The 18,729-nt window shown below is 37.5% G+C and overlaps 1 protein-coding gene across 36 annotated transcripts in view; it reads right to left on the minus strand.

Moving 5' to 3' along the window:
* The window catches only part of BNC2 (basonuclin 2), a 428,074-nt gene that overhangs the window by 164,917 nt on the left and 244,428 nt on the right, over window positions 1–18,729 (minus strand). The window contains exon 1 of one of the 36 annotated variants that reach the window (XM_047699791.1): window positions 16,542–16,560. The exons of the other annotated variants lie outside the window; for them this stretch is intronic. Coding sequence (XP_047555747.1) covers window positions 16,542–16,544 — 3 coding nt within the window. The 5' untranslated portion in view covers window positions 16,545–16,560. Of the gene's footprint in view, window positions 1–16,541; window positions 16,561–18,729 lie in introns of those variants that run through there. 36 annotated transcript variants of the gene reach the window in all.

The raw sequence follows: 18,729 nt of genomic DNA on the forward strand, positions 1-18,729 counted from the left end.
ATTAGAGTTCTTAACAAGAAAGAATTCCTTTCCTAGGGAATAAAATGTGATCTATCACTTCTCTCTCAAAATGCTATTAGCCTCTCTTCATCACAAGAACAACAAGAAGGAATCTGTTCTCTTTTCTTTTTACAGGAATAACACTGAATAAAATAATAAATGTTTTTACATCAAAGTGTATTAGCTATTGACATAAACTCAGTCCTCTTAACTTTTACACAAGAGAAAGAAAAATTCCAATAATTCTGAAATAGACAGATAAAACTTTTCTCCATGGCTGTGGCCATGTACTATTATATGTAACTGCTTATTTTTAAAAAGAGCCTTATTGGTGCTCTCAGAAGGATTTTCTTTTATACATAGCTTTATCCTATAATTTTGTCCCTGTTGGGCACGCTGCCTAAATTTAAACACAAACAGTCAAGCAATGAAGAAACATTAACACATTTACTGTGAACAAAAACTCCCAGTTGTACAGTGAAATTTTAATACATTTCAACTTATCTCTTTTACTAATGGGGAGAGTACAAACCCTGCAGGAATTCGCTCTGCAAACTGGTAATTACAGTAGACTCACTTTTTTATAATGCATATGTATAGTCAGACACAAAAACCCTGGCTGCCCTTTTGATGTAAGTTACAATAGGAATGTTTTAAAAATTATGAAAATCTACAGCAATTCTAAAGGAATGCATTATTTCATGGAAAACTGTCCTTTAACTCTGTATATGGACACAAATAGACATATATTTAGATATCTGCTTTATACACCAGAAGGCACAAGCTTTATCAGCAGGTGCTTTCATGTCATTTTCCCCATAATCATAGTGTATAGAATAAATCCACTCTTTTTTTTTTTTTATGAAGCTGGATGTGATTTTGAGTATCATAATTTATCTCTCACATAAAGATGATATTCTTTCATCTTCTGGTTTTCCTAGTTTGTCCCCTCTAGTTTCAGGGATTTAAATCTATATTTTGAGTTCTCATAGAATCTCTTTATTAAATAATTAAGGATTCCAAACCAATAATTTGTCTCTCAGTATAGGGAGACATAACCCCTTGACAAAAAAGACCCTTGTACATACCTGCACAGAACAAGAACCATACACTCTAATATTGATATAAGTAGCACAGAAAACTGACAGAAATGAAGTAAAATCTGTTATTATTCACATCACTTGCTAGACACTTTACATTTGTAAAATTTTTGGTTGCATAATAACTTTCTTAAAGAAATTGAAATCTGAGAGAATGTTAAGAGGCTATCAATATATAATTTACATTACAATCATGTTTATTAAATATTGGCATACTGGGGAAAGACAAAAACAGAAAAAGCTTTCGAGCAGACATAACGTGTAATATTTTGTAAATGTCTAAATAAATAAATAAATACATAAGTACATAAAGTTGTTATAATGTCTGTGGCTGACTAACATTTACAAATTCCAGGGATATTTATCTGAAAATAGACACTATAAAAAAAAAATAGACATGAGGGCGCTTGGGTGGCTCAGTGGGTTAAGCCACTGCCTTCAGCTCAGGTCATGATCTCAGGGTCCTGGGATAGAGTCCCACATCTGGGCTTTCTACTCAGCAGGGAGCCTGCTTCCCCGCCCCCCCTCTGCCTCTCTGCCTACTCGTGGTCTCTCTCTGTCAAATAAGTAAATAAAATCTTAAAAAAAAAATAGACATGATAAAATTCACAAATGCATAAAACACATAGAATGCACTACCAAAATATGCATGTTGCTGTACAGAAATCATTTCCCAGTGATCCAAATTCAGAAAGAGTGACTGAGGGAAATTGTCTCAGTCAGGCTGGCTGTGGTAGACTCTAGTAACTATTGTAAGAAACATTTTAAACATTCTAGAAAAAAGTATCTTATTTTAAAGCTGCATAGCCAGCTCATCCTCTAGGCAGTATTAGTAACACTATAACTTTAGGTCACTCTATCATTATAGAAAAGAATATTTTCTCTACCATTACCATGTTTCTGCTCCCAAAGTCAACTTACACACACACACACACACACACACACACACACAGTGTACCTGAAACCAAAAAAAGGAAAACCAGACTCATCACAGTTCATGAGCCAGGTACTAGGCCCTGTCACAGTCAATGTATAATATCCTTGGCCAAGACTTCTTCCTTTTATCTAGCAATGAAATGCCACACTCCCCTTTCTTTAAAAGCCCAAGCACCAAAATATATTTTCTTCAATATTCTTTCCTTAAAGTCAGTTTTCTGCAGCTGCCTCTGTTCTTCTTGGACAGAGTTACTAAAGAGTTACTAAAAATATCGAGTTGTGTTTTTAATGTGAAGACATGAACAGGAGCATCCCTCAAGGACGGCTCCATGTAAAACCGTGGTCTCTGAGAATCCATTCACACTGTACAAACACAACTGAACATTAAAGAGTAACTCTTTTAAAATGTATGTGGTCTGTCATATACAAAGCACTTGTGCTTTCATTTGCTAAATCTATTACTCCAAAGACAAGGCTAGAACTTGTATAACACAAATATGCCATCTGCTCCCTCCTACCTAAATTTTGAATGCAAAGCAATCAGGGATAGGAATGTAACACCAATCATATTCAAATGATTTGAAGGGTTAAATCCTAACTTGTGCTACAGTCATTTACAACTTTCTTAGGGTCAAAACGTAAGTGGTACAAATTCAAAATTCTGATTCCATTGTTGCAAGACACCCAGATAAGTATGAACCAAAGCCTATCATAAAACAGCCTTCAGTGCTAAACACGCACACCCTTCTAACATCTCCAAATGAATAGCTCCCTTAGTTTGTCTTTAAGTAAAGGTAAAAGGTTGGGTGAGGGAGTCAATTTGAATTCCCTGTACTGACTGATGAAATTCTGCTCCATCTGCTTTCTTGCTCTGGAAAGGAATAAAGTGGTCAGACTATTATAGAATCCTGCTTAGTAGGTAAGTAATAGATGAAAAAGGTAATAAATTAAGATGTTTAACACTTTCACACATTTCAACTTTTCTTTAATGATTCAGAAGGCACTGCTATATGTTGTGGTCCTCACCTCTTCAGTACAATTACTATCAGACAAGTCAATACATTATTGGATGGTTGGATGATCAAATACACATGAACTAGCTATGGTGGTCTACAAAGAATGATAAAGGAAGACAATAGCAAGCAATAAAGTTTTATTGCATTTAACACTCACCCACATTCAGAACCCTGATATATCAGAAACCTATCCCAAGTCACATTATGTATTTTGAATAATTCCAGAGGGACCCTAAGTAGATGACCACAGACCACAGGCACTGCTCTTCATGAAACTGGACATCAGTGGCAAGCAAAAACAAACAAAAACCCCAAGAAAACAGAGTACAAACTATATTTCTGCAAAGTACCTCACAGTATTATAAGATAACTATTTCCTGCACTATCTGGACAATTAGTATGTTCCACTTGGGTGAACCATAAATAGATCAGGAAAGCACAATTCAATATGATTTAACTGAAGCATTATCTGAATATCTATAGAGCTGGCAGTGAACATGTTTTAATATTTTATGTTTGATCATCTCCAGTAAATGTGGAGCTATTATTTTAATTGTAAAATATATTACCTGTGTTCAAGTTAACACCAAAGCACAGATGCCAGATGGTATGCCCTGGATATAAGTAGGAGTGATAGAATTTTAAGTGGTTCTATACTTGTACAGTCTTAATTTGCCTTTAGACTACTGGTCTATAGATATATTCAGCTTTATACCTCTTCATCAGTTATTAACAAATTTTAGAGTTAGGCTATATAATGCTTATCTAGCCATATTCTAAATACCAAAACATCATTTTAAATATTTACTTCCATATAAAATATTTTTGATCCCATATGTCAGTTTATTGAAATAGAGATTTCTTCCCCCCAATTAATCTGCTTAATTTTAAGAAGTTAATGATGGGGGGGGAATATTATGGTGCCAAAGGTAGTATAAAGCAGTAGTGTTATATCAGCTACTGAAGCTTGTTTGTGTATGAGGCTGTTCTGTTACATCAGAGTTAATAACTTAAGACCCTGTACACAGGTGTCCGGTATGTTACCTTTATGTCTGAGAACACAAAACATACAAAGAGGACGGGGTGAGAAAGGTAAAACGTGTGCAAATAGTGCTTCCAATAAGAAACTACTTCTTGCTTTCATTTGGAATCACAGAAAAGAGTGTTGGTGCATCTTTTATTATTTCAACACTGTAGATAAAGCAAGGGGAGTCTACAGTGAAGATGGGATTTATCAATGAGCTGTTTTTCAGCACTATCTCATCCTCTTTTGCTACTGGCCAAATGCTTCCACTTCTTTAAAAAAAAAAAAACACACATACACAAAGCTCTTATCTATTAAATATAAAAGAGAACAGGTATATGTAAGAATCACCCAAGGCACCCTGCAGAAGTACCGGTTCCCAGGACCACACTTCCGAATTAATGAATTCGCATCTCAAGTGCCAGGAGCCATCCCCCAAGGGAGCACTTGCTAGAATTTTGCACCCTGTGCACCTCAGCAGCCTCACCCTAGTCTCAGCCCTCTAATAGTTTATATTAGTGTGGTGCTCCAAAAAGGGATGCAACGATGTTGAGCAGTAGATAAAAGACATAAATGCAAGAAGATGCTCCACTTGAAGGACTTCAGGGGTGAAGGGAAACCCCAAATCTGTTTCACATCCCTCTGGATACTGTGAAGGAAGGAAGGCCTCAGGAGCTTTTCCAGTGCTAGAAAGCAGAGCCTCTCACAGGGAGCTGTGGTCCAAGCCAACTGTTGAAGCAAGATCCCACTACACACCCCTGAGCCTGAAACTGATGGGGTAGGGGGGAGGAAGCTACAAAGGGCCAGGGTCTGGGTGACTAAACGGCTGTCCGTTTGCATTTTAAATGGATGCAGGGAAGAGACATGAATGATTCATATGACTAATCACTTCCCTTAGTAATTCCCTTCCTCCCTTCTGCCACCACTCACCAATTTTTCAATATGCATTTAAGAAAGTAGAGAGTTTGCCTACAACTGGCAATGACTGCAGTTCACTTCCCTATAAATGGAAGTCAGGTAATATCTGCACATTTTGAAAGTAACGTATAGGAAAGTGCCCGTCCAACAAAGCTGCATGGTAATGCTTCTCTTCTCTTCCCAGTCCCCATCCTTGTACATAATCATCAAAGTCTGGAGCCATATACAGCATTCAAGTTTTGACATACTTAAAAATTTTTAAGGACAGGGTGCTAATGTGCTTTCATATTTTTTTTGTCATTCCAAACCCCTTGCAGCAACTAAATCCTTTGCTCCAGACCCTTATGAATACAAAGCAGGTTCATCTCCTAATTTACAGTAATTGTAAATGAATTGGGCCAAATGGCTCCCATACTGATTTTTGAAAGACTGATATGCCCTCTTCTGGCTTCTTATTTAAGAAAAAAAGAAAACAAAAATGTTAGTTTATTAGATGCATTAAAAATGTGAGATAAAATGCTGTCAGTTTATTTACTATATTTACTACTGACCATTTTAATTACTTAGAGATTTTTGCAGGTACACAACAAGATTTGGAAGCACCAACGTTATATTAAGGTGAGGCTACCTTCCAATGACACAGTGCTCAGCAAAAAGACTTTCAACGAATTTTTCCCCAAGTCAAATAACAATGCTGAAGAGGATCTAAACTGCAGAAACAGGGGTCAGAAAAGTAAAAGCAAAACATACGTACCCACTAGCAAAATACGAGAAAAAGTCCTTCCCTTGGTGCCACACACACCATCAGCGGGCCCCACTGTATGCCCACGCAGGCCTGCTTTCACAGCTCGGGGCCGACAGCAATGCCAATTAGTGTCAGTTGTGATGGTGTTTTAGAGACACAGCCCTTTGTCTTAGAGGAAGTGGGCTGCAACCACCAACTTACTGTACAGAGGCAACCTAACAACCCATTAGGTGGAAATGACTTTTCAGCCACTTCCTCCAGGGACTACATCAAAAAATGATGGCTTAGACAGATGGGAACATTTTTACATTTCTATATTAACTGCATCCAGGAAGGTGGATTTTTATCATTTAATGCCTCCCAATCCGCATTTCATCCCCTTCTCTCTTCCATGTTATTCCTTCATTCCCTATAACATCATGATATACAGTATTACCTAATAAAATGATAAACTTTAGAAATAGAGGGACCTATCTCTCTGCATGTATTAAGAGCATCCTATGGGTCATCCACTACAACTTTTGGGAAGCACTAATAACAAGAAATTCATTACAAACATATTGCTCTGGAATAGCATTCTATGTTTTGAAAAGCTATTGATGGTTAACCTTTACACCTCCGGTTGTCAAACTAGTATTAGATTTGATTAGCTCTCTCAAGATGCAAAAGCAATCCTACTCCTTAGTCCAGGAAAGGATGAAGTTTCAGGTACTGCCAACAGGAATGTTCACAGTTCTGTTTCAAAGTCAAGGCTGGGGCTCTAATCCAGCATTATATCCAGGTGCATGGGTTGTGACAGGGTTAAAAGTAACATTTACTTCCACTCATAGCATCAGATAGGATACTAACATCATACAGGAAAACTTACAGTCTGTTAAAATTTTTAATTTCATGTTCTTTAAAATGTGAATTTATTTTTTTAAGATTTTACCTTATTTTATTTGACAGAGAGAGATATCACAAGTAGGCAGAGAGGCAGGCAGAGAGAGAGGGGGAAGCAGGCTCCCCGCTATGCAGAGAGCGTGATGCGGGGCTGGATCCCAGGACCCTGAGATCATGACCTGAGCCGAAGGCAGAGGCTTAACCCACTGAGTCACCCAGGTGCCCCTAAAATGTGAATTTAAAAACAAACATAGATTTATGAAATACTACTCATGTGAACAAACATTTCTTAAACATTTAATAATCAGGTCTGTCCTAACTAATCCACCATAAAAATCATACTCTCCTGTCCATGTGCAAAATTACTTGGTTGAAGAATATCACTTTGCAACATTAAATATCCATAGCATACATAAACATTATCAGCAATAAGATCTCTCTCAAACATTTTTATATTAGAGATATCCAATAATCAGAACGCCTTTTTTTGTTCAAGATACTTCAGTGTGGACAGAACAAAGAGGATGGAAGTACATTTGGCAATAACATGAGGTTTTTCAGTAATGTTTTATTTTAAGTGGCCTTTATAGCCAATACCTCAAATATCCCGTGAGTGTTCCTGCTCATGATATAAAGCATGAGACATGTAAATTTTTTCTTTAAACTTCTTCTGTTTAGGTCTTCTTAAAAACCTTTCTCTCAAGCTCCAACAAATTAGATGTCCAATAATACATCTAATATGGAATTTTCTGTCAGTCTTGATTATAACATGTTTAAAATTTTCATATAAATTGTTAAATTTTTCTTACTCAAATCAAATATACAAAAGATATAAAGGTACATAAATTCTAGTAAATAAAATTTTGGTTTGTATACTAAACACAATCTTATGTAAGTAATGATAAAGGTCTCAAGTTTTATTTGATTTGGATGCTGACAAATAGTTTTTTTTTTTTTTTATCTTGTTCAAATTAGTTCATGAGAGCATTAACAATTTTCTGGCTTATTCAACAGAAATATAACATTAAAAGCATGTATCTAAGCTCTATCTTAAAACACCTCTCTCAGTCTTTCTTTCTCTCCTGGAACTGGTGTGTACACAGAGTTTTTAAGAAGATTTTGTAAAAACCATAAGTGACTTTTTTTTTTTTTTTAGATTTTATTTATTTGTCAGAGAGAGATGGAGAGAGCGAGCACAGGCAGACAGAATGGCAGGCAGAGGCAGAGGGAGAAGCAGGCTCCCCGCCAAGCAAGGAGCCCGATGTGGAACTCAATCCCAGAACGCTGGGATCATCAACCAACTGAGCCACCCAGGCGTCCCCCATAAGTGACTCTTAATCTCACAAAACAAACTGAGGGTTGCTGGGGAGAGGGGGGTTGGGAGAAGGGGGGTGGGGTTATGGACATTGAGGAGGGTATGTGCTATGGTGAGTGCTGTGAAGTGTGTAAACCTGGCGATTCACAGACCTGTACCCTTGGGGATAAAAATATATTATATGTTTATAAAAAATTTTTTAAAAATGCAAAAAAAAAGAACATTTTGTAAAAAAGAAGTAATGCTGTTAATTTTCATTATATCCCAACACTTTAATTTTATGAAACACTGAACTATATTTTTAAAAAGCTGCATGACATCATTTGATTTCAAAGCAAAATTCATAAAACTTTCTTAAAATATAATAAATCCTTATCAGTAAAAAGGATTTTAAAAGACAGTCATAAAAGCTTCACAATGTTGTAATTTTACCAAATGTCACTGAATTGTACATTATAAGTGGTGATTTTTACATTATACAGATTTTACCTTAATAAACAGACTCTATGAAGCAAAAGACAAAAATATTTCTGGGTGTCAGTCTGTTTTTATGTGTCTTAGTTAAATTAATAAGGACCATACCAAACAAAAAATTCTCCCATTCTTGGGAATTATAAAAATAAACTATAAATAAATATATAAAATAACTTACAAGAATAATTTTTTTTTTTTAAAGATTTTATTTATTTGACAGACAGAGACCACAAGGAGGCAGAGAGGCAGGCAGAGAGAGAGGAGGAAGCAGGCTCCTTGCCGAGCAGAGAGCCCGATGTGGGGCTCGATCCCAGGACCTGGAGATCATGACCGGAGCCGAAGGCAGTGGCTTAACCCACTAAGCCACCCAGGCGCCCCAAGAATAAATTTTCTTAATGGACACATCTCCTTCAATATAGACTTCATAAGATATCCTCTCACACATGTCAAAAAACAAATCATTATTTTAAAAACAGCACACTTAAGATTTCGACTGCTTTCTTTAAATAAGCTGAACAGGGGGCGCCCGGGTGGCTCAGTTGGTTAAGTGGCTGCCTTCAGCTCAGGTCGTGATTCCAGGGTCCTGGGATCAAGCCCCACACCAGGCTCCCTGCTCAGCGGAGAGCCTGCTTCTCTCTCCCCCTCTCCCTGACGCTCTGCTTACTTGTGCTCTCTCTCTCTCTGCCAAATAAACAAATAAAATATTTAAAAAAAAATAAGCTGAACAGGTTCTGTCGATACAAAAAGTACCAATTCACTAGCAATAAATGAGTAAGAAGAACGAAGAGAGGAAATATCCTACTTCAAGATCATGTTTTTAAGAATATATCATATTCTTTGCATATTTCATATCCTGTCTGGAGAGCTGGGTAGCAATATTGGCCCACACTTTTCCTTTCACACACTTAAAGCACTGCTCTACACTCTCCACACAGAAAAACTCACTTAACCCTGAAAGTTACCCAGTTAGAAGGGTATCACACTATTGCTGTCTCTATCTTATTGGTAAGAAAACCAAAGCACAGAGACAAAAACTAACCTTCCCAGGATTTTAATTCCTGTCAAATCTAGTCTACTACCCCTGGCTCTAAACCATTAAGCTTTACTGCCTCAAAGTTATGAAATCTTCATTTATGTCCCATGACTACCTTGAAATAACAAGTGCTACAGGGGTGGCTGGGTGGCTCAGTCATTAAGCATCTGCCTTCAGCTCAGGTCATAATCTTGGGGTCCTGGGATTGAGCCCCACATTGGGCTCCCTGCTCACCTGGGAAGTTTGCCTCTCCCCCTGCTCTCTCTCATTCTCTTCCTCTCTCTCAATTAAATAAAATCTTTTAAAACAAACAGGTGTTATGTAATTTTTCCCCCTTATTTAACATGTAGATGGGCTGAATTAAAGTTTTTCTTACTGTCAGAGAAGAACCCAAAGTGAGAATTCCAAAAAATGAAATAGGAGGGCCCTGGGTGGCTCAGAAGGTTAAGGCTCTGCCTTTGGCTCAGGTCATGATCTCAGGGTCCTAGGATCGAGCCCCGCATCAGGCTCTCTGCTCGCCGGGGAGCCTGCTTCCTCCTCTCTCTCTGCCTCCCTCTCTGCCTACTTGTGATCTCTGTCAAATAAACAAATAACTTCTTAAAAAAAAAAAAAGGCAGAAAAAAATATGAAATAGGAGTATATTACAGTGCCAAAGCAAACTGAAGCCATTAAAATTAGTATTTTTACAATTCAGAGTCACACTGATATACTTAGGTAAAATTTAATAAGGAGTTAGTTCAACCTTTCAAGAACAACCCTTTTTTATACCAAACATTTAGAAGATCCATTCATAGAATGGAAGAAAGGGCTTCCAACTTTAATGATAAGCAAGTTTGGGGTCCTCCATAAGAGAACTGATTATTTGTAAACTAGTTTGCATGTGTTTTTACAACAGTGAATGAAGAAATGTGCAGAGGACAAAAGTTTGAGAGAATGGAAAAAAATATTTTTTAAATAAAGGGCTTTTCTTTGAAGGGTAGTAACAAATTGAAAAAGAAAAAAAAAACCCCACATAACTGACTGTAAAGAATGGATTAGAGGTGGAAATAAATAGGTATTCAATTTTTACAAAGGGATTCACTTTGATAAAAGTAAAATGAAATCTCAGAGGAAAAAAACTTCAGAAAACAAGGATGGTTGGAGGCAAACATAAGAGAGTACAGAGAAAACAGGGTGCTGTTCCTATGAGGTACATTTAAAAACAACAAAGGACCTACTCCACAATTATAAACCTGGTCATAATCATTTTAACTTTTATTTGTTTTTTCTGTTTCAACCTTGACAGGTCACTCAGAACTGAACATAGAGAGCTGGGAAAAAGGTTACACTTAGAGGTAAATAAACAATTTTATTATATTCTTATGGCATACAGGTTCAAGGCAAAAAATAATATGAGACAGTGCTTTTGGTTACCCTACCTTACTAATCTTGTTAAAAATTATATACAGAGAAGCTAACAACTCTCCTGGAACACAGCACAGTACATATACTTATGTTATACAGATGCTTTCATTTTCAGAGGACGTTCTTTTTAAGCCTCCTTAATAGCAAATACAATGCTTTCCTACCCTTTCGAGGCAGCTGCCTTCCCTATGGAAAGCCCCATAATAGTCTAGTGATCTAACTTATAAACTAACAAAAATTGACAGTTTCAAATAAAGTCACAAAACAAGGAAATGACATCTGGCTCCCATGAACGTCAGTATGTAAGCAGTTTTTAAATAAGGAGACAGGGTTCCTGGCATCCCCAACTTATTCTTACTACCATTATCTACTCCCTGGTTTCCAAAAGCCCCATGATGGGATTGGCAGCCACACTGTCCCCAGTGTCCACCATGTGCTGTGTGAACAAAACTTTAAGAAAGTTCAGGCAGGGGTGCCTGGGTGGCTCAGTGCGTTAAGCCTTCGGCTCAGGTCATGATCCTGGAGTCCTGGGATCGAGCCCCGCATCGGGCTCTCTGTTCAGCAGGGAGCCTGCTTCCCTTCCTCTCTCTCTGCCTGCCTCTCTGCCTACTTGTGATCTCTCTCTGTCAAATAAATAAATAAAAATCTTAAAAAAAAAAAAAAGGAAAGAAAGAAAGAAAAGAAAAAAGAAAGTTCAGGCAACTGATTCATACCAGGGGAAGGCAGGCAAGAGAAGAGTGGAAAGCTGTGATTAACTCAATCTATCCTTATCCTCCATTTTCCTAATGGCATGCCTCAACTTACCGTGTGACCGTGTGCAAGGTGTGGATCTTCCCTGAGCCTCCAATTCTTCACTTGCCAACAATAGAATGATACTACTTTCTACCTGGGGATTTTATATACGTTATAGACCATTTGTCTAGAGCCTCAAACAGAGCCAAACCCAAGGTAAACGGTAAATGAAAACATTTATGTTGACTAATCCTTATCTTAGACAAAATAAGCACTGAAAGGAAATGTTTTCGATCTAAACAATATGCAGCTTTCAGACGAGGGATTTATATGTGTCAATATGCCCTCCCTACTTCATCTGGAAGCTGATGTGATAGGGGGAAGGAGTCAGGGAGACCTAAAACACTGAGTCATCACTTACAAATCTGTTGTTTGCTAGCATGTGAAACTTGAAAGAGGCAAAAGCCAAACTCTACTTCCACTTCTTCTATGACAATGAGTGAGTTGGAATACGCTCCAGATTTCCTCAAAGCTCTAGGTTTATTTAACAATGTACTAGCTTTTATCATGCCCTTATGCTTCCTAAATATCACACACCTTCAACCAAAATGTAGTCTACACGGTCAAGGAAGGGGATTTCTATTTGTGTCCCTGGTGCCTAGAACACTGTCCTGTGAAATGACAATGCTCAGTGGGGGCTATGGACTGAGAGGCTGTCTGATGTACAGGCTGGGCTGAGTCTACTCACTGATTGGCTGGAAAAAACGGCACCCCAGGGGGCCTTTCAGAGCCACTATTCATGGGGTCAAAGAGCTTTTATAGTAAAAGTTTCAGAAATGAAGTCATTAGTTAAACAAATATTTTCTGAGTGCCCACTCTCTGCCAGGAACTGCAAATGAAGATACTGTAAGACAGACAGTACCCTCAAGAAATTCAGCCTGCAAGGTAAGTAAATGAGTTATTTAAAGCGCAGTGGGATAAACACAGGGTTCTATATGCACAGAGAATGTGTCCCGAAACCCAGTCTTCTGGAGAAAGAGACAGCTTCACTGAGGAGAAATGAAGTAGGAGCCTAAAGGTCTAAAGGTGAAAAGTAAGCTTGAGCTACTCCAAGGCAAAATATTTGGAACTCAACTGGAAGACAAGCTGAACAGGAGGATACAGAATCAGGGCACAAACCAGGTACCGCCTGCCAAGAATAAGACGGAGCTTTAATCTTATGTCTTTAGAGAAGTGGGGCAAAGTCTCCTGTTTCTTCCCTTGTGTTACAGGTAATAAATGTATATATAATATATACATGGCTACAAAGTCTGGGTACCTGGACTGCAAAGCTGCCAAAGAATGCAACTTACAGAATTCATGCCGTTGGGCACTTTCTGTTCTGGTTCTTAATTCAGCCTAATGTAGAAAAAGGTCTTTTCTGCAGGACTCCCAGGAAGAGCAGCATCCCCCCACTACCACCCCATCTGGTTCCTCAGTCTTGACTGAATGGAGAGGGATAAAAAATAGATTTGGCTTTGTTTTATTTTTATTGTTCCCTGCTTTCCATTCAGTCACTTAAGCTGTATTTATTTGAGGATGACAGGCTCCTAAGAAGATGAGTCAACCTCTATTTTATCCCTTAATACCAAATCATTTCTATTTCATACATATTCTAGGTAAACATAATACATATGCCGCTCAATTCCATAGGAAACGCCCAGCAACACGATATAGACATCACAGCATAATGGTGAGGCAGGAGGAAAGAGTGGCAAGGATTCAACACACCATGTAACCGCAACCAGAAGGGTTACAGTACAAGAGGATGTCCCTAATAATGCAACTGAACAAGGATATGCTGCATCTGAAGCATTTTAAATTACACTCATGGAGTGGCATTTGGGAGCCCTCTTTGCTCATCTAATGGTTTTCATGCCTGCCAGATGCACAACTATAATTAGATTCACTAAAACTTGAAAAGAATGGCCAATGAGTAACATTTTTCCTAAATATCCCCAGAAGGAATCTGAAGTTCCCAACAATTTATGTATGGGAAGAAAAAGTAGACTACAGATATGAGATTGAAGGGGTAAGAGTCTCATGAGAAACTGACAAAACACTTAAATGACAATAATTTATCAGGGTTATATGAATCTGTGAACTAAAACAGAGAGAGGGATCTTTGAGCAGTTTCTTCAACAGAATTTAAATGGAATTAATGAAGATGATAGGACATCCACTTGAAAAAAGTTTCATCGGCTCTCAACAGTCATACTCTGTTGCCAACTTATCTTACATTCCAATCCAAAGTATTTCACCTTTCATTGCCTCAGAGTTCAAGAATGCCAACATTCAGGAGACCACACGTGCATGGCATCTTTCCCAGGGCACCCTGGCACACACACACTTAAAATAATTAGTTGTAAGTGCATACCCATTTTCAAGATGATGTATGTATAGCTGACTCTGTTGCTTATGACACTTAAAAGAGATATTTAATTTGTTGTGATAAAGCAAGGAGAAAGTAGCTGTCAGGCTGCCATTTCTGTCATAGTTTTTAATAATACAGCTCCTGTAATTACACTGTGGTTCCTTATATTAACTCAGTGAAAGCTTGCTTGGTTTTAGCCTGAAAACAATTTATGAAATTATAGAAACAGAATGAACACAGCAGTTCATTTGTTGAAGCAATTATCCAGATCCTTGTCAAAAAAAAAAAAAAAAAAAAAAGTACAAGTGAGAGAAGACTGTGATGTGCAAAAAATGGTTCTAATTCTATGCTCTAATATGTACAATATGTCTGTGGTTGTGCTGAATTATGTTAATAAACTGCAGCCGAAATATATTTGTCACAATACAAAGAAAAGGCGCTATCAATCGTCCTGCCAGATACTTTAAATTAGTCACCAAAGTGTCCAGCCAGAGTTTCCTCTACGACCTGCAGATGAAGAGAAAGGCTCACTGTACAGTCTTCGGGGACTAGAAGGATTTTTCTAGTATTTTTGAATTATCTGGAAAATAACTGTAAAGTGAACTATGGCACAAATGTCATTTTTAAGTGACATTTAAAAAATCTAACCCTAGACACCAGTTCGATGTTATTTTTGAGTGGTTATCCATCAAAACCCAACTTCCCAAGCATCTTCTAAGAAGGGGATTTAGGACACTTGTTGCATGGAGGGTAAGGAGTAAGACACTCAAGTGATGTCAGGGTTATTGTTTAAATAACTGCATAAAGACCAAAACACGTTTCAAGGTGAATAAAGTCTCACTTCATACTCTATTAAGGCAAGAAGTCTACTGTTTGTTTGCATTTAGTCAATATAGAATAACTTATAAGAGCAGCATTGTGAAGCTATGTCACCCAAGTTTTACTAAGCATGTTTCAAATCTCTAAAATAACAATTAAGTCAATTTTAAATATTCTACCTGCAGAAAAAAGGAACAATTGTTGACTTAACTAAAAGTTTTCAAAATTCTTACACATTTATCACATAAATATCTCCCAAAGAAATAACAGCTCAAGGAAAAACATTATTTCTCCATACCAAAAATAATCTAGCCTCTTTCTTCTAACTAGACCACAGAACTTTAATAAACACACATTACCAAATGTTTCCTTTTAATTATTTTAATAGTTAATTTGCAGGAGATGAAAAAGAGAACAGGGATCTAACACTAAAATAAAATGAAGTGCTAGAAACAGAAGCAAGAAAAAAAAAAAAAAAAGCCCAAGCTCAAATTGTGAATTGTGCAAAGTGTTATACGTAATAAAATGTGGATGTCTTTCTTACTCCCCACATCTGGAGATAGTTTAGTATACCGATTTCCAGAAACCAAGCAATTGTCCAGGCTGACTAGCCCCTTTCATTCACAAATAAACAATTAATGAAATGGACAACTAATTTCCCAAGTGTTCATATTCATTAGGCTGTTTCCTGAAATTAAGTATCTGCCTCATGATATAATACTGTACACATTAAACAGTCTCCTACCACCCCCTTGCCCAGCCACCTTTCTCCTATCAAATGTAGAGAACTAGGTGTTTGTATTTCTCTTTACCTTCCTTGTAATACACAAGGATTTGAAAATTAGATTCCCTCAACCGTGCTGAGTAAGTACAAAATACTAAAATAAGACATGATCCCCTCACCAATCCTATTCTCTAGAGAATTTCTATTCTCAGGGCTCCGCTGACTCACTAAATATTTATCAAACACCTACTATGCGGAAAGCAGAATTCTAAACCCTGACCTGTAAACATAAATAGGTCCTCAAGGAATTTACAACTGAGTAGGGAGATAAACCTGACCACAAATAACTATACTATAAAGTAGAATGTGATCAATGTGACAAGAGAGGCATAAACAAAATGCTTCAGGGTTCAGGGGAGAGAAACTACCTCTTCTGAGGTAATGAGAAAAGGCTTAGCGAAGGAGGTGGTTTGGAAGATGGATAGGCTTTCAAGAGGCACTGGACTCGAAGGTCCTTGAGGTCAGAGACCATGTCTTGTTTGACTTGGCATTACCCCCCACACGTAGCACAGTGCTGGGCCGTCAGCACCATGAAAAAGCTATTTAACTGAATTCAGCAAGCCAAGATGGAGAAAGAACATCACCCAAGAAAATGGACGAGTTCTCCTAATGGCTGTAGGATAGCATGAGCTCGCTCGAAGACCACGTGAGTTTTAGAAAAGAGGATACCTACGGATGTAAAGTTAGAAAGGCAGTCTGAAAAACAAATTTAAACCAAAATAAAAGATAGCCAGCAAAATTTATTTTAAATTTTGAACCACAGGGAACATTGACAATTTCCCTGCATAGGAATAATTAGCAGAACTATACATCTATTGTGCCAGAATATATTAAGACTATATTAAGAATATAACCCATGTAGTCTTCAACTTTAAAATGCAGAGCACAGAGTAAAGAAAAATATACTACATTGAAGAAATAATTAGGAACCCACAAACTTACTGACCATTACGCTGACAGTGTGCCTTGAAGGCCAAGAGAAGCTTCCGTTATTATGTGTACAATCCAAGAAAATGTTCCCTTAGCAAACGTGAAGTTTAAAAGAAAAATGAAATCAAAGAGAAAGGCAGATCCAATTGCCATGTGTTTTTCAAAATCGGTGGTGGCAATAGGGTGTGGAGCATTCCACTACCACTATTCAGACTCCTCAGAACAGGTACTTAATGCAAAAACAACACACAGCTCTTCTGGAAAAGGAGATGAGCTTTTACCTTCTGTTTCCTTAATTCCCTGTGTTCTGTTCAAGGGGTCCAGCTTGCTACCTTTTATTTAAGTGACAACAGGCAAATGCAAGGGGAGGCTCCCAGGCTTCCCACGGTTGTTTAGGATCTCCTGCATCCCTGAATGTACCTCCATCTATGTGAGGAATTCTTGGCAACTAGGACAGCAGACTATGACAACTCCCCGGGATTTCCAAGAAGGAAAGGTGACAAGTATGCTTGTCATTTGGATGTGTCATACAGGATTGCAAAATTTTCTGAGATGTCTGTTTCCAGATAAACTGTGTATTTCAAATGGTCTAGATGACATCATGTGACATTTGGCTTAACAACAACAGAGAAGTAACAGCACACAAGGAATAGTACTTTATGGAAAACTGCCCCCAAAGAAACAAAGACTAATGAAAACAAATCCCAATTCCTGGTTCATTTGCTTCCAGAGCCAAACCTAATGAAATAAGGCTCAAAACCAAATTACAGTGGTCCCATTAAAAATAATAATATAAAATTATATATATAATTTGTCTATATAATGTTTAGAACTGAAACCCAAACATGTTGAATTTAACTGTCAACTGTCACAAACTTCAAAAAAAAAAAAATACTGGGGGTGGGTGGGGGCGGGAACACACCCTGGGATTTCAATGAATGAATGAGATCCTAAGAGAAATAGTTGGCCATTGATCAAAACTTGGAAACCCTTCCAAAATATAAATGTGTGAACTTTTTATTAGTAAGGATGGTGTCTTACTCATTTCAGCTTCCCAAACCACAGCACAAATCAATGTATCTCTGCTTCAGGACCAAATTCAGCTCACTGTGATGACCTTAATTTTAAAAAGCTAACAAAATGACTTGGAAAACTGTTTATTTTTTCCTAAAGGAAAGTCCAAAGAATTCAACCTAATCAATGTAAATGGCTTTACTATCCTAATTTATGGAGTATAAAAAGTACTTTTTACTTTTATCCCTACCCTCAAAAGAAGCACTGTTGACACATTATGGTGCCCCAACCCAGGCACTATTTGCTCCTGAACACAGGAAAGATGTTTGAAAGAGTGAGGATACACAGCTCATCTTCAAAACAGGAAGTAAGTTAGGTTAACTGTCTCGATATTCCTAAAGCAAGCAATCTTAGAGATACTTCTCAAGCTCTGGCTATGTGTCAAGTACTAGGCTAAATATTTTACATTCATGTAAATACTTTAACATACAGGAATTTAATTTTCATCATTACTGAGCTGGATGGGTTCTATTATCATCTCCATTTTACAGATAAGGAACTCAAAGGTCAAAGAGATTCAGGGACTCAGCCAAGGCCTCACAGCTGGTCAATGAAAAAGTAGGGCGTAAAACCAAGCCTGATGAGCTCAACAGTCACATTTGTCCCAACTGTATTATACCAAGAAAACTCCAATTAAGTTGGCAAATCTGGCAACCACGGCCAGTTAATGTTCTCATAACTATATTAAAGAGATCCTCCTTGGGCACATGTAAAAATTTTAAGTGGTTCTCCCTAGCATTTCATAGCATGCTTTCTTCCTGATTTGAATCATTCTGTCCCCATTGCCATTTGTGCAAGTATTACTATATCTTTGAGTAACCATATAATAAACAGTTGCCACAAATATAAAACTCCGTTAGTGCATGAGAGCAGGTAACTGTGAAAGGCTTAAGTCATAGTGTTGGCAAATCTGTAGTACCTATTCAGACAACCATATAGCAAATTTGAGAATATGAAAATTAATATAAGATCATGATGATCATTGATAAATGTAAATTTCATGGTCTATCTTCAAGTTCATTTTAACCTTGGCACTGCACTACAAATGAGATTACTTATTCTGTAACCAAAAAGGAAAGAAGATACAACACATCTGAATGTTTTGAGGATTAACAAGGAAAACCTTCAAA

Source organism: Lutra lutra, chromosome 13 (genome assembly GCF_902655055.1).
Source record: "Lutra lutra chromosome 13, mLutLut1.2, whole genome shotgun sequence".
NCBI classification, from domain to species: domain Eukaryota; kingdom Metazoa; phylum Chordata; class Mammalia; order Carnivora; family Mustelidae; genus Lutra; species Lutra lutra.